The sequence below is a fragment of the Chionomys nivalis genome, chromosome 22, assembly GCF_950005125.1.
Source record: "Chionomys nivalis chromosome 22, mChiNiv1.1, whole genome shotgun sequence".
Classification (NCBI taxonomy): domain Eukaryota; kingdom Metazoa; phylum Chordata; class Mammalia; order Rodentia; family Cricetidae; genus Chionomys; species Chionomys nivalis.
In genome coordinates this window covers 50,451,980-50,468,819 of record NC_080107.1, presented here as the reverse complement: position 1 = coordinate 50,468,819, position 16,840 = coordinate 50,451,980, and the positions used below count along the sequence as shown (strand labels likewise).

The window sequence follows — 16,840 nt, the reverse complement described above, 5'->3', positions numbered from 1 at the left end:
GACAATTTACATGGTACAGATTCTTGTATATTGTATAAGTTCATATTATATTTGTTATACTGAATATGTTCCTAATTCTGTTTACAATATTTATATACCTATGCAGTTATTTTATCACAGTATATGCATGCATGTTTCTATATCTGTTTAAGACATTTTGTATATTGATATTTTTAGGATAAATTTATCAAATTGCATTATATATTTTTACCTCTGATCAAGACATTTATACATTGTTTATATTTTAAGATCATTGTCATCATTCACTGCACAGTTGTTTAAAGATTGTTTAATATTCTGCTATGAAGTCTTAGTCTTTATGTTACTTAGGCATTATATATATAATAGGCATACTATTAAGTATTATAGGTCAGCAGTCATTCACGTTTGTCATACTTATATCAGACTAATTAGGTTCTTTAGATACATAGAGATTGTATTCTACATAGATAGATAATCTTCAACCACTTCAAAGATCTGTAGAGCATGACATTTAAATAACTTAGGGTTCTGTTGACATGAGACACAATTGCTCCTGGTAGCACCAATCTATTTCTGAGACAATGTTGAGCACCAAAGACAGTCCACTCAGATCTTGTTTTCCTCTTGGCACAACTGGCCTTTGGGCAAGGAACTGTCCATGCCTTGACAACTGGCAAAGGGCATGGCATCTGGACTGAACAAGCAGGATAGGATACAGGAAAAAAAGACTGCCAAACCTTGCCAAGACAAGGTAAGATGGTTCTGAAAATTTCCTCCCTCTGAAAATGGTCTGTCAGTTACTCTAGGCCTTAGCCAAAGTTGGTTGCTTCAATATTGCAAATGAAAGTTTGGGTGATTGCTCAGGTAGCCAGTTGTCTCTGTCATCTACTGCACATTTTGGGAGCTGTTGATTGCACTTCCTGCCTACTCAAGTAATATTATCTCTCTTCTCAGGCCTTCGATGGGGTTGAAGATTAGATAGTAGTAGTTACTTTTCTCTTACGATCTAGCTAAGCCATTTTGAATACAAGACTCCTTAGGATAGAATGTTTATTAAAACATTTAGCATATATTACTTGCTCAATATTGTTTATGCTGTTTGTAATTCTAATTTTGTATGGTAAAATAGTGTATGTAGTTTTGTATTTTGGGTTTGGAACTCTCTCATTTAGACAAAAGCAGGAGGTAATGGGAAACCTCCTTCAGCCAATGACCTTTAAGAGGATGAACCAGGTTGGGGCATGACTTTTGGATACCCAGAGAAATCTGCTGGCCCGCCCAGCTCTCTCTCTCTCTTGTTCCCATGCACCACATCTTGAGGTTGGGCCCTCGTTCCTGTTCCATGAGTTTTTCCCTTACAATAAAGAATAATCTTAGAATACACTTTTGGAGTTAGCCTGGGATTATCTGACTCACAATTTCCCTCATTGGACATGTTCAGCTTCAGAGATCCGTCTGCTTCTGCCTCACAAGTGCTAGGATTAAGGGTTGCCCCACCACCATCTGACTATAGTAAGATTTTATCTCAAAAAGGTTACTAAAACAGCAAAGGGAAATCCTCAAAGTGATGAGGATGGGCAACAAATGAAAGCTAGAACTTACAACCCTATGTCTATTAGCTGTAAAATGATGTCAGTTACCAAGTAACAGCAGTAAGATGAACCATGTTCTTCCTGTAATTTTACTGAAAAACCCAACATAAACATTTCATACAATACTTTTAGTAGATACAATTTATTGATCTTTAGTTATTTGGCAATCTTTAGGGAAAAGGAACAAAGCTAAAATAAACTGTCTGAGTAAAGGAAAAATAGTGCTTCCAAGTCTACAGAATATGAAGCAGTAGTTGTCATCGTCCTCACCTTCAAAGGACACAAACCAAATAGCCACCAACGCTTTTGTGACTCACAGTGGCACTGTTCCGAACTAAATTTTGACAGCATTTATTTCTTGGTTCAAACAAACAAGACAGAAAGAAATCATACCTTTCTCATATTTTCTGCATCCATGGCAACTATTTCCAGTTCATCCCTCTCCTGCCTGACGTCTGTCAGTCTCTGCAGCAATGTCTCCTTCTCATCCCGGAGCTTCCTACACTCCTTCTGGGCCTGAGCTGCCTGGTCTTTGATGGTCCCCAGGTACTCTTGCAACCCACTGATGACACCTTCTAAATCCTTCTTCAGAGCTTCATTTGCAGCTATCTGGCCTATCCAAGATGAAAACAAAGAGATAATATGTATTTTAGAAGTACTTTGTCTCCTTAGTGATTAGCTATTAGCCCATAGTGAAATTCTAAGTTTCTTATTTACTTTATCTTTCAAGACAGAATAATTTATTTCTTATAATATAGGAAAATTTTGCAGGTATACAATAAGACAAGCATATTTATGACAGATATTTCCAGAATGCCTAATGCTATAAAATTTTAATCTCTGCTAAAATAATAAAAAAGAAAGGTATAATAAAACTATGAGTTCTTACTGGGCACACAAATCAAGACCAAAATATATAAGACTAACACCAGTCTCAGACTGGACACACAAAACAAGACCACGATCTATAACACTAACACCAGTCTCAGACTGGCAGCAGAATATATAGCCTGAGGGGTTCAAAAAAAGGTATCATGGAAATTGGAGAAATGGCCCATCAGTTATGAGCAACTGGCTGCTTGCCATGGCAGCTCACATATGGCTGCAACTTTAGCCCCAGGGGAACCGACGCTGTCTTCTACATTCCATGGGCACTGCATGCACAAGGTATACAGACATATTTGCAGGCAAAACATCCATGCACATACATTTTTTACTAAGTATTTTAAGTGTATGCTGATACATGCTATTTGTAGATACTTTATGAAAACTGCATGGAAAACTTCTCTCAACAACTAATTATCGAGACAGTAACCAGTTTAAGATGACACACAGGATGGCAATCAGGGAATGGAATCTTGATTTGCACTGAGCTCAGGCTCTCATTAATACACCACTATTCTAAAATGTTCCCTTCTAAAAGTACCTTGCAAATGTGGGCCCAGACTTCTTCCTTTCTGTAACCAGATGAGTCTCCTACATAAACGGGCTCTGAAAGGATTTCATGCCATAGAAGATAATCAATGACCAAGCTCTTACTGATCATACTGACTTCTTGCCTATTGTCATCAATGTAACAGACCACAATACAAAATACTTTAAATTTTATTAGACATTCTGGATAATCTCAGCAAAACTTCCCCATCAAGTACTAGTGCTGAGACCTGGACTGGATCCAGGCAAGTCCTAGACAGTCTTTCTGGGTAACTGCGGCCAGCACTGAGACTGTTCTGTTAAATCACACTTCAGTTCTCACCGTCAGTAAGCTGTTGTTCAAGATCCTTGATCTCTTCAGTCTCCTTAGCAATCCTAGACAGAATCTCATCCAGGCGGCTCTCGAGATGTGTGTATTGCTTGTTCATAATGTCAAGCTGCTGTTCTTTACCCCTTTTCTGAGCTTTCATATGGGACTGAATTTAGGGGGAAAAAATGAATACAACCCAAGTTTTTAAAACTCTTAAAAATAACAATCTTTAGCAATGTTTAAAAGGAAGAATAGAAAATAAAATGTTACAATTCCATCTGCTCTGAGTTAGGCCCTGTAATATTTTCATGTAAGTAGTTCCTGTTAAAACTCCAGAATGGCTTGAAGTAAGATGAGAAAACAGAGCTGATCAGGGAGTGTAAGCCATTTGTTCAAGGTCACAACTGCTAGGTCTTATAGAAAACTTCAGTGTTACATGCACAGCATTAAAATGTCTTTTTAAAAAGGATTCCCGAACCCTAGCTATATCGAAAAACAGTTTATTTAGAGGAAGCATCCAAAAGTACATTCCAAAATATAAATAAGTGTTACATCTGTGTACAAGGACTCTAAGAGATTTTACTTAAGGGTTTCTATATTTACAAAATTTTGGGGTGTGGAGTTTTATTACTGATAACTAATGCCTTTTTAATGTGAAAAATACACTTATATGTACTTTAGAAGGTTTTTGGGGAAATGGAGACTTGTGATAAACAAACTCTCAGAATTCCCATTTACTTTCTGTCTCCTATCCAACATTTGTTTTTAGATACAATAAACCTGGGATGGTGAGGGTAGTTAGAGACCACTATCCCAGCAAGTATTCAATGCAGGACCCACAGGCCCACACCCTCTTGTTCCTGCTTCCTGACAATATGGCATTAGCCAGCCACTGCTACCTGAAGGTAATGGACTACCTCCCTCAGGTGTGCTGGGGAAAACAGAGAACCAATTATCTTGTCTAACCTTTCATTTCACAAATATAAGCCCGAGTCTCAGATCAATCAAACGTCGTGACTGGATCTCCTTAGGCAAAAGTTCACATACACTGCAATTCCCGAGAGAAATTTTGCCTTCCCACTCATTCCACCCTTCCCCAACAGGTTCAGAGGACTAGAACAATAACTGAGGGAGAAGTCGTCAGAACAGTCAGAGCCTGAACAACAAACACTAAAACGCCCTCCGTTGGAGAGGTCTTCTTTGAAATGGAGAACAAATGACTGGCAACACCATTGTCACCGTCAGCTATTATTTTACCAGGGATAAATTTAATGGGATATTCAAATCTTACCTTTCCCTACACCCCCAAATACTCACCTTAAATCTCTGGACACTCAGTCACTGCAGATAAGAGTTTACATCCTAACTGTACTACTCCCTAGACTCGGGTGGCTCAAGGATGAACAAACCCCTACTATACTTATATCTTAACCAACAGCTCTTAAAATTCCCGTTAAAAGTGCACTGCAACCTCTACGTGCAGGGCAAACATGTGGTTCAAGATGTCCATGCTGGGCAGTAAACACACGGAGCGACAGCAGACCCTGCGGTTTCCTGCAGCAGTGGAGCTCACAAAAGAGTTGCTGTGAAAACAGGAACTTACAGACCTGGCCCCTCCTCCTTCCAAGCCCTTTCTCTGTACACAGAGGAATGACCATACCTTAACTTCGAATCTGTTCTGTTTACAGCTGAGACGTGGAGAACAAAAACAGTGGGCGGAAAGCTAAGCCCGTCTTCAGATCCATGTGTCTTTCCCACTCTGACAGCCACATTTTTGCAAGAGCCTCTGTGCCTAAGTAACCTCCCAGCGCCACAAACCAGCGTGAGTGACAGCGGAGCTAGCCCAGTCACCAGCAGGCTCCGTGAACAGGCCCCGCCCCCAACTTTAAATCAAAACACAGGAAGCTCCCGAGGGCCAATCACGCCCAGAGGCTGAAAGATCACTAGGCTAATTCCCTCTAGGAAAGCAGCACAGATTTGTATTGTTTGCCCAGTGATAACTGTTCCTCTAGCTGGGAAAACTGTTCCTTTAGCTGGTTACTAAAATAGGACTCGATTTTTAAATGCCATTTTCTCTTTTGAAACCTAATGAAATGTACTTTTAAAAAACATCTGACTAAGCTTGGTTCCGAGCTAAGATTTTATTTTTCATTTTTTATCTTTAATTTTGGATTTTAATCCTTTTTTGAGGAAAGGGTTGTTGTAGTAGTTTAAGCAAGGGCTCTGTCTCTTCCTCAGAGTGATCAGAGGCAAATAATTTAGTTTTCCAGGTCACATTTCTACCCTCTGCAAAGTGAGAATTTGAGATGAGGTGAACTGAGAATGCCATGCTCTCTGGTGTGGGGACAGGGCTTGTGCGCCTTACTCCTTCCTGAGCAGACGGGTTCTAGCTGCCCTCAAGACTTAAGCCACCATTGCTGAGTGTCTAGCCTCTCCTCTACGTGATACTCCACAGAAACACAGTCCAAGTAAATTCCCCTTCTGCCCAGGAAGTCCCCGTCATTGCTGAAGCAATCAGACTGCTTCCTTCTGCTTCCCAGGGGGATGGAGTTTTCTACTGTTAGGACAACCCTTACACAGATGCACGACTCTTAATACATAATGTAACAAAGCAAAATACTACTATTATACATCATGGTACTTACAATATACATCATAGTACTTAAAAACCTCTGAGTTTTCTTCTAACAAAAATTTTCGAAAATAACCAAGACTTTTAGGGCTTGGGAGATTGACCTATGAGCATGTGAAGCTAAACTCGGACACTCAGCACTGTAAGGCAGGCACAGCACAAGGCCATACCCCATCCCCACCCTCCGGGGCAGGGGTAGGGGTGGGGAGTCACAGGACAATCTCTGAAGCTCACTGGCCAGCCTAGCTGAATTACTTAGCTCCAGATTCAGTAAGAGATCCTGTCTTAAAAATGAAAGAACGAACAAATAAATGAATACTTGAATAAGACAGAAAACAAATGAGGCTGAAAACTGAGAATGACTTCTGGCCTCCACATACATACAACATGCACGCACACAAATGTGCATGTTTACTACATATGCATGCATACACAGTTAAAAATAATACTTTCAGTGAGAATACTAAGTCTTAGCTTTTTTTTTTGGAAGTATTTTAAGCCTATTAGGTGATCCTTTGTCAAAACTACCTGGCCTCTAGTCCTAGGTGTCTGCACCCTGGCACACAGGCGGGAAACGGGCGTGTTTAAAGAGTGACCTGTCTGTCAAGTACTTAAAGCAGCTCTAGTGCACTGCTCTGCCACACTAAACTTTATTCCCGCTAGTCCAGACATGTTTCTTAATTTATAATTCAAACTGCAACAAGAAAACATGAAGGAAATAGTTTTATTTCAGAATAGTGGCTAAAATAGAAGCCATTAGTAAGATTTTTAGGGTACTGACTGACAAAAACCAGGAGTCTGACCCTACCATTCAGACATCTGACTTCACAACTTAGAATGACAAACTCCAGAGAGATGTTTTATTTTTAAGGATAAAATGAACAGAAACATTAGTTTTTGTAGAATATTTGCATCAAGAATTAAAAAGGTACAAAAGACCTCTGCCCCTGCTTCAGCACTTCCTGCCTTTAAGAAGAAAAAAAATTTACAGGGCACGTTGAATCAAGTCTCTCTCGCTCTAAAATACAATGAAATTCAACCACTGCCCCCCAAAAAGTGCTTTCATTTATTGAAAACCACTCTTTCAAGACTTTTAGGTTGTTTTGTTTTGGATGCAAATGTTTCATACGAAAACACAGCCTATATTTTTATCTAATTACATAAACATATATAAATTATACACACACACATCACTTAACTCTTAGTGTATCAAACTAAGAGACTTTGAGAAAGGGTTCTGCCATTAAAAATGATAAGGCATGTACTACCGACACACAGAATCTTCAGTCTCCATAGAACAAGTCAAGACTTCGTATTTACTCACGTGCTTCGGGTCTTTGGAGTCCAGGCTCTCTATGGCTACTTGCAGGTTGTTGATGTCCTCCTGCTTTTCGGCAGTTTCTTTCCTTTGCTTTTCCATCTGCATTTCTAGATGCAGAGCCTCCTGGCGTAATTTGTTTAGCAGTTGTATTCTACCACTCAACTGTTTGAGAAGAAGGTCCTTCTCTGCTTCTGAAATCTGATCCTCCCCAAACCCCAGCATGTAATTAACAAGGAGAGCAACAAGAACTCAGAAAGCTAACGCCTATGATCTTAGAAAATACATTGTGTTATAGAAACATGCAAAACAAGAGATGGAGGTGTGGTGGGCTGAATGAAAACGGTTCCCACAGGCTCATATATTTGAATACTTGATTTCCAGTTGTTTGGGAAGAATAAATGTTTGGCATTGCTGGAGGATGTGTACTACTGGGGGCAGGCTCTAAGGTTTCAAAAGAACAAGCCATTCCTGGTTAGATCACTCTGCCTTGTGTTGTATCTCAAGATATCATCTCATCTCCCAGTACCATGCCTGACTGCCTACTGTCACAAAGGTCATGGACTCTCTAACCCTCTGGAACCGTGGGCCCCTAAATTAAACACTTAATTAATCAATCAATTTTGGTTTTTCAAAAGAGGGTTTCTCTGTGTAATAGTTCTGGATGTCCTGGAACTCACTCTGTAGACCAGGCTGCCCTCAGACGCACAGGGATCTGGCTGCCTCTCTGATGGAGGTGGGTCTTGTATTAATCTGTTGCTTTCCTTGGTTAATTAATAAAGAAACTGCCTAGGCCCGGTGGCCAGGAGCTGAGCGGTGGGACGCAGCCCCGCCGCTCATATTACAACACCTCTCCACCAAGTACTGAAGGTGTGCACCACCACCGCCAATCTTTAAGGTAGCGATTTAAACAACTGTAGCAATGCTTTTCAGATGCATAGTGCTGACTGAGGATGATGGCTACACATTTAGTCCCAGCACTTGGAAAGAGGATGTGGGAATAAGCAGTTCAAGGCTATCCTCAGCTATATAGCCATTTCCAGGCCATCCTGGGCTACGTGAGACCTTGTATCAAAAAAAAAAAATCCAAAATACATTAAAAAAAATTTTAACCTATGCAATTACAACATGGATTTGAACTGCATGAAATACTTTGGCAACTGCTGAAAGTAGTTTTTGGTTGTCACCCCCTCGCCCCCCTCCCCGCAACACACACCTTGTGTCTGACAATCTTAATGCCATAGCAAACATGTTCTTTGGTTCTTAAACTAAGTCCCAGGTAAAGGGGCTTAGTTAGAAGAGATGAGTCAAGAAGCAACACGTATAGGAGACCAGATAGATCTTCTTGTGTGAAATTTTTAATATCTATTTTTACTATTTTTATTATGTGTGTATCTGCATGTGGGTTTGTGCACGTGAGGGCAGATGCCTGTGGAGGCCAGAAAAGTTGGATCCGTTTGGAGCTGGAGTTATAGCAGTTGTGAGCTGCCTAACATGGGTACTGGGAACCAAACTCTGGTCCTCTGGAAGAGTAGATCTTAACTGCTGACCCATCTCTCAGCCCCATCTGGTGTCAAATTTAAGTAATTTATTTCTACACATTTTGTGAAATGTTAATAGGATGTCATCATGAATGAAATGCTTTCACTATATTTGACTCTAAAAGTATCCAACAATTCATTTCAAAGTGATTATGACTATATATCCCTGGCTGGTCTGGAAGTCACTCTGTAGACCAGGCTTGCCTTGACTAACAGAGATCTTCCTGCCTCTGTGCCCTGAGTGCTGGGATTAACGGCATGCACCACTATTGCAACTCTATAGAAAGGAAGCAAAATCGCATTAAAATTATTTTTAGTTATGCTTCCACATACCTTTTTTTGTTGTATAGCTTCTTCCAGTTGCTGAAATTCTTGAGTAGCCTGTAATATTTTCTGTTCTGCTGTTTCTATATCATGGTGTAGTTCTGACAGCCGAATTTGTGCTGAAATTTAAAACAATTCTAATATACACACATGAGAAAAATGCCGACTTCTAAGATTTTTCACTACATTTACTTTGCAATGAACGCCACCCTAGTTAAGTTGTTCCACTGAAGAAGAAATGTATTACTTACAAGAGCTTCCATCTCTATTCAGCTCTCTTCTACAAAACTATAATTGATCCTTTTATTTGTATGATTCTTAACATGAAAAGGACTTGACTTCTCTTACCACTGTGAACTGCTTTAAGAGGACTTCATCGCAAAGTAGGTACTTTCCATGTCACCAGGTTACTAACTGTAACACCACGCCCATCCCCTTTGTCGTAGATGGAACTCAGTCTCAAGAAGTTCACCATTTGGAGCTGGGTATGGTGGCACATGTATTTAATCCCAGCATTTAGGCAGCAAAGGTGATCTCTGTGAGTCTGAGGCCAGCCTCATCTACAGAGTGAGTTCCAGGACAGCCAGAACAATAGAGAGATCCTGTCTCAGAAAAAAACAAAAACTGAAACAAAAGCAGTTTGCTCTGGGAGGGCTGGAGCTGGGCTTGAGGAAGAGCACTTGCACAGCGTGCACAAGGCCCTAGGCTTGTTTCTCAGCACCAATGAATACAATGGAAGAAAAGGGAAGTAACACAAAGAAATGAAGACAAACAGAAACTCCCCTCTGGAGGGCTCAAATCAGCTACTCCTTTCTACCACAGACTTCATTTTGAGGGGCTCAAATCAGCTACTCCTTTCTACCACAGACTTCATTTTGCCTTTCCCTTTTCTCACACTTCATCTTCTCACAAAGCCCCTGTACCCATGTCTCATTTACTTCTGCTTTCTCCTGCCAAAGTTTCCCATAAAATACACATAAAAAAGAAATCAGTGTCCACCTTGTCTCCTATGTAACTATCAGCTATGCAAGGACGTGCTAACCATCGGATTGATGGGAGCCCCACAGTGAATCACAAGTCTATTGTGCGGCTCCACTGTGGGGCAAGGGGCACAGACTCCAGTCACACCCACATCTCCCACATCCACACAGCCGGTGAGCTAACAGTGGCAGAGTACCTTCAGTACCTCTTGGCTTAACTTCTTCCTGTACTGGTTTGCCAGGAGCGGCAAGACCCCTTGAATTAGACTGGGGAATGCACACTACTGTTGGAAGAGTCAGAGGCCAGCCTGAGGGCGAAGCCTAAGGAGAGTGCTCTGCTTCAACTTATTGGAAGGGTTTTGTCTTCATGCTTCTTCACTTGCTTCAGTGACTATTAACTACACCTCTAAATGAGTGCCTGTTGGCAGGATGTGATTTATACTCTCCCCCACCCCTCCAACCCCCAACTCCCCACCCCCGCCAGACAGGGTTTCACTGTGCAGTACCTTTGGCTGAAATAGAGATTTGTCTGTCTCTGCCTCCCAAGTGCTGTGATTAAAGACGTGCACCACCACCGCCTGACTGTTATTGTTCTAAGATTGATTACTTAAACATGTTGCCGCCAATTACTGTCAGAAACCTGATTCTCAACCACAACAGGAATCATTTAAAAAGCAGGCTCATTAATCAGTACTTAGGTTTTATACGTATCATTTAAACCATAAGTAGTATCAACGAGGAGGGGAGGAAGTGGAAATTTTGAATGGTATTAATTTAAAAAAAAAAAAAGAAAATAAAGAAGTCCACCCAGTTAGAATAGAAAAAATAAGATAAGCCGGGTGGTGGTGGCACACGCCTTTAACCCCAGCACTTGGGAGACAGAGGCAGGCGGATCTCTGTGAGTTTGAAGTCAGCCTGGTCTACAGAGTGAGTTCCAGGATAGCTAGGACTACACAGAGAAACCCTGCCTCAAAACAAAACAAAAACAAAAAAATTATAAGATAAAATCAACTTGTATATCCACTTATTTTGGCTGTCTGCCTGTATTAAGCCTGTATACTTTACTTCTTGCAGGGATGGACACTGAACCAAAAGACTTGTGCATACCCGGCAATGTTCCACATGGGGCCACATTCCCAGTCTCATACTTTTTAAGAATTTAAGAATAACTTTGTTTAACCTGCACTTATTTTTTTTCCTGTGTCTTCCAATTGCACATCTGGCGAGGCATGGACTCTCAGGGGCGTGTGCTTGTGTCTAAGCTGTTCTCCAGGCACCATCTTCTGGATCTGAACAGCCTGGGCATCGCTGACAATGAAAGTCTCGGTGGCAAACATGTTTCTCTTGTATCTGGATTTGCCAATGTAAGGGCTTTCATCTGGAGATTTGTCAATTTCAGCACACTAAAAGCAAGCATAGCAATAGATCTATGGATTAAGAAGCAACTTCCAGTCAAATGACATTGTTCATCTTATTAGTGGTGAACACATCATACAATTAGTCATATTAATATTATAGTCTAGAACCTAAAAGATTTAATGCTATTCTTTATCTTCTTTTCATATAGCAAAAAGGAACTAGAACTAAAAATGGTCTCAAAAGGACTCTTCCTTCTACTAGCACATAAGCTTAGATTAGCTGACTAAAGACTACTCACAGCTATATGACTGCTTAATATTGTTTAATCTTTCAGTCAAAAGCCCGTGTGTATTATGTTGTTTCCTGACCAATATAAGTAAGAGTTCAATCTAATACATATTAATTTTAAATTTTAAAACCTAAACAACACACGATACTGTTGGAATTACTAGTCATTTGGCGGTTCCTTGCTTCTATGGCGTTTTTACTAATAACAGCTGCAGAATACAGACTCTAGAGAGCAGTGAACATGCTAGGAGGCCGCCACTCAGGTGCTGAAGCACTTCTGTTGAAAGTTTGGATTTAACTGATCCGCATCAGATAACAGATGGTTAAGACAACTGTTTTCAATTATAGACGTGGCTCTTAGCAAGGATCTCCTGGGAACTTTTATCTTTTTAGAACATTACTTTATTTAACTCCCTGAGCCAAGCTCACACACTCAACCAAAATACAGTTTACTTTGGTGATATCCTTTTATCAAGAGAACGGAGTGAGATTGGAGAGCTGGCTCAGCAGGTAAAGGTACTTGTGGCAAAGGCACCTGCTGCCAAGCCTGACCACTTGAGTTCAATCTCGGGGAACCACACAGTGGAAGCAAAGGAGTGACTCCCAAAAATTGTCTAACTTCTAAATATATGCCCTCTCCTATACATACAAACACAAATACAAATATTTTTTTAAAAAATGGAGCAATTAATGGTAAAACCCCTTTAATGTTCCTATCACATGTCTTCCTCCTACGCCCCCCAACCCTGGCTTTAATTTTAGACTGCTAAAAAAATAAAAAACTTACCTCTGATGGATAATAATTCAGTGGCTCAAACTTAGCATCAATTTTATAAAAGGCCAGTTCCTGCTCCAGCGCATACTGCTTTTGACATGCTCGAGTTAGCTCCACTGTTTTCTGTCTTAGCTATTGGTCAAATGAGATGAATCAGTATCAGTGAGTTTCAGAAGACCTTTGAAGCTTGTATGCTATTTCAGGGTATAGTGAGTCAAGATTTAAAAAGCAATTTAGGTTGTTCATCTAAACAGGAAAATAAATATCAGTCATTTTGTAGTACATGCTTCCTGGTTTCCCAATTATTAGTACTAATTTATTGAACGTAACTCTTTCCTTACTTTTTGATTTTAATGATTGCTTCAATTCACTGAGAGACATTTTACAGAGGAGAAAGATTGGCTCTAATCAATAAATCTTAGCTGTGAGTGTGTGTGTTGGGGGGTCTCACTATGTCTACCAGCCTCTTGAGCATGAGGGTTATAGACATGTGCCTCCATGCCAGGCCAGAACATTACTCTTTGTAGCAGAGAGGTAAGGAATGTAAATAAGTTCAATAAATTGCAAATATGTGGTATTAGTAATTTTTAATATAGTAACTTTACTCTAATTACAACTTTTTGGTTACACTTGGATATTCTGGAGCTGGGAGGAAAATGTAAGGATAATCTAATTTTCTGAATTTACAGGTGCAGAAGTTGAGTTCCAGATTGCTGAACTGCCTTGTCACAGGTTACCTGACTATCAAGCTGATCCTTTGCGTTCATTTTAAAGGTCAACTAAGTAATTTTTTTCTTTTTCATTTCTTTTTTTTGGGGGGTGGGGGGGTCTGAGAGTTGATTTCAAACAGAAAAGCATGCAGAAATACTTCACGAGTATCAAAATGCAAGTTGAAAAGAAGAAAGCATACGCACAACCATTTTACAAGGGCAGGAAATGAAAACCGTGCATGAGTGAGCATGCAGTCACCTCCTGAATACCCATCAAAAGGAGCAGCACTGACCTGAGCTCTCAGAGAGGGTGACCTACATCTGCTACCCCACCCAGGCTCCACAACTCCATTCCAAGGTGATAAAGCTGCTCAGAGAGGCTAGTCAATCTGCCTAACTGAGCAACTGGTTGAAAGGCAGTGTGCACATCTGCGTAACCTGGTTTCAAGTCTAACACTTTGTCCCATGCTGCCTTCAGTGTCCTCTTGCAGGCTGTCTAACACATTGCCCTTATTTAGGTTTCTACTGAACGCTCAAAAGAGTCTCAAAGATACAATTTACAATCAACAGCCTCAACTTATGTTCACGTTTCTCCCTCCAAAGCAGAGCCAAAACAAGGGCAAACACTACTGGAAGCAGAGAACATGTCTGGACTACTTTCCAAAATAACCTTGGTTTTCAAAGTATTTTTGTGCTTTTCATAGCTCTGGACTTAGATGATGATAAGTCCTCAGTGAACATCTTTTGGAAGAAGTGCATAAAGGAGAGCAACACAGGAGCCAAGGGAAGTGTGCTAGTAGCATATTGGCTATGGGTAATCAAGAGATGACTGCAGGAACAATAACACAAATCTCCTCTCACATTCAAATTTCCTCTCCCATATACAGTCATTTACAACATATTACACAAACACATTCCCAAAGAGACAAACCAGTTTCAAGACTTAAAATGTAAACAAGCATATTAATACAAGTTATCATGCAAGACCACAGAAAACAGTGTACAGTTCAGTCTTGAAGGAACTACCTTAAAGAAGAATAAAGACTCAGCAGAAAAAGGCCTGCAAGAAACCAACATAAGGGCTAAGAGAAGAAGCAAACAGAAGCACATTACCTAGAGAACACTGGAGCGAGCTAGGCTTTGTTGCCACTAGTATTTCTACATTGATGATTCACCACCAAAGGATACAGCTATCAGGACAGATGATGACACATGGCATCACTGAGTATAAATTTACCACCCTGTATTACTTGGTACTTGAAGTTATTTTCCCATTTAGAACCTTACTAAATTCTCACAAGGCCATGATGGTGGCAGGACAAGAAAACATTCCATTTAAACAATAAGAACACTGAAAGGTAAGAGTTAAATAGCTTGCAAAACAACAAAGAGGAAGTTGGGTTAGTATATCCAGATGGTGGGGATAGGGCCTGCTACAATTTAAATGGATGCCCAAAGACTTAATACAACACAGTTTTTCTTTTATAAAGGAACTAGTTTAGTGCATGAACAACTGCTTAATAAAATTGCAAATCATTATGCAATTGGAGCAATATTATCATCACATATCCTGCAAGAGACAAAGGGAAATATAAGCTCTCCAAATAAGACCTAGAATTCTCCTTTTAAATATACAGTAGTACTTTCAGAGAACAAAAAGAGACAAAATAATGAAATGGCTAATTTAAAAAGGAAAGACAAACGATCAATAAATGCATATATAATATTCATCCTCCAGCAGTTAGAAAAATATAAAAATAAAACTAACAAGATTCCATTTTTTTTTCTCTCCTATAAGTTCACAATAATAAACCAAGCTGGACCCTTTTACTTACTGCTGTGGAAAACACAAATTAGTAATAAGCTTTTTTTTTTAAGTGGACACTGACATTTATCAAAAATATTTAATTGTATGTTTGTAGTGTTTGTGCTGTGTGTGTGTTTGTAGTGTGTGTGTCTATGTATGTGTACGTGAGTGAGTCCATGGTGTGTGGTGAGTGTGTATGTTGTGTGTTATGGTAACAACTTGCAGGGGCTAGCTGTCTTCTTTTACTATGTAAGTTCCAGAGACTGAACTCAGGTCTTTACCCTTTACCTGCCGAGCTATCCTGCTGGTCCCATTTATCAAAATTTCAAAAGAATTTTGCACATCAGTTCCACTTGATGTGATCTATACTAAAGAAACACTAGTGTGAGTGTGTAAGATACACACACACTTTTCTCACTTTTCTCTGTAGTACTATTTTCAAAAGCAAAAACAGCTATCTACATATCTGTCTGCAGAATTGTCTAAAATATGGAAGAGCCATTAATGGAACAAAATAAACAAAATAGACTTTTAAAATATCGAGGAAGATTGATATATATATTATATTTTAACTTGGAGAGCTTTAACTGTGTTGTTAAAAATAAAATGAAGTATCTATATTGTCTATAGATACATATATATATTAAAAATTCCTTTAAAAATATTCGCAAAATTATTACATTGTATAGTGTACTTATTACATATATAGTACAGAAGCATAGAAAACAAAACACCTGGGGAGTGAGGTAGAAGAAAGAGCCTTCATTTCTACTGCATTTATTTCTGTGATCTGAATTTGTTAAAATAAATGTTAATTATGTATAAGAATGCTTTAAAAATGTTAACAATAAAAATAGTATAACTTGCAGAAGAGTATATGACTTATAACAAAAAATACAGAAAAAGGAACAAAATGGGAGGGTAAGGTGGCCCAGTGAGTTCCAGGACAGTGAGACAGAGAAACCCTGTCTCAGAAAAGCAAAGCTAAGCAAAGCAAAACAAACAAACAAACAAACAAGATCTTTCTTGAAGCACAAGCACATAGCTAATGTCTGCTTGTTTCAGGACAGCAGACGTATTCTAATTATTGTTCAAGACAGCTATCAGATTCAATACTAAATGAAAACATGTCTCCTGAATTCACACCTGCTGGATCTTAAATTTTCCTCTTGAGGCCTGATTTATATAATTAGAGCTCCACCTCTTCTTGTGTGACAGCTCCCTGAGTTGCTCCAGCCTGGACAATGTCTCCTTTACCCTCTCCAGAGCTCTCAAGTTTCTCAAAATATGCTGCCTTCTGACCAAAAGTGTTCTACATTTTAATGTTCTTCCCCACATTTCAATTATAAAGTCAAATTATAAAAAGTTAGACTTTACAGAGATACGTAAAGGTCAGCTTGGAAATTTCCTAGGTCTGCCGTTTTCCCCAAATAGACCATCTTGCATGTCTCTGGGCAGGCTCACACTGGAGTCACTGTTTTCATCACCGGGCATTGTTCACACAGGAAAATACGCCAAGGACCTTCCATGTACAGACAGTCTGGCTTCATCTTAGTAGCAGCTTATTATAGCTATTCAGCTACATTGATATCCAATAAAGGACACTTTAGTTACTGGAAATTTTGCTAATAAGAAGCATGTCATATATCCGTGTGTGTGTCTTTGTGCATGTACATGGGCTTCCTTTTACACGTTACTGCTACCATTTCTACAGAAAAGGAGTCTCCATGACATAGGGTGCTTATGTTTAACCTTTAAAAACTCTGCCGTTTTTAAACTTCTGACAAT

The 16,840-nt window shown here is 39.6% G+C and overlaps 1 protein-coding gene across 8 annotated transcripts in view; it reads right to left on the bottom strand.

The window, feature by feature from the left end:
• Cntrl (centriolin) overlaps nucleotides 1-16,840 on the bottom strand; it is an 86,825-nt gene that overhangs the window by 51,957 nt on the left and 18,028 nt on the right. For 5 of the 8 annotated variants that reach the window (XM_057755597.1, XM_057755603.1, XM_057755604.1 and 2 more), the window contains 6 exons: nucleotides 12,548-12,667; nucleotides 11,294-11,516; nucleotides 9,143-9,252; nucleotides 7,275-7,475; nucleotides 3,331-3,484; nucleotides 1,968-2,188 (listed from right to left, as the gene is read on the bottom strand). In XM_057755597.1, coding sequence (XP_057611580.1) covers nucleotides 1,968-2,188; nucleotides 3,331-3,484; nucleotides 7,275-7,475; nucleotides 9,143-9,252; nucleotides 11,294-11,516; nucleotides 12,548-12,667 — 1,029 coding nt within the window. Of the gene's footprint in view, nucleotides 1-1,967; nucleotides 2,189-3,330; nucleotides 3,485-4,978; nucleotides 5,125-7,274; nucleotides 7,476-9,142; nucleotides 9,253-11,293; nucleotides 11,517-12,547; nucleotides 12,668-14,271; nucleotides 14,306-16,840 lie in introns of those variants that run through there. The other 3 variants (XM_057755601.1, XM_057755598.1, XM_057755602.1) reach the window with 3 other exon arrangements.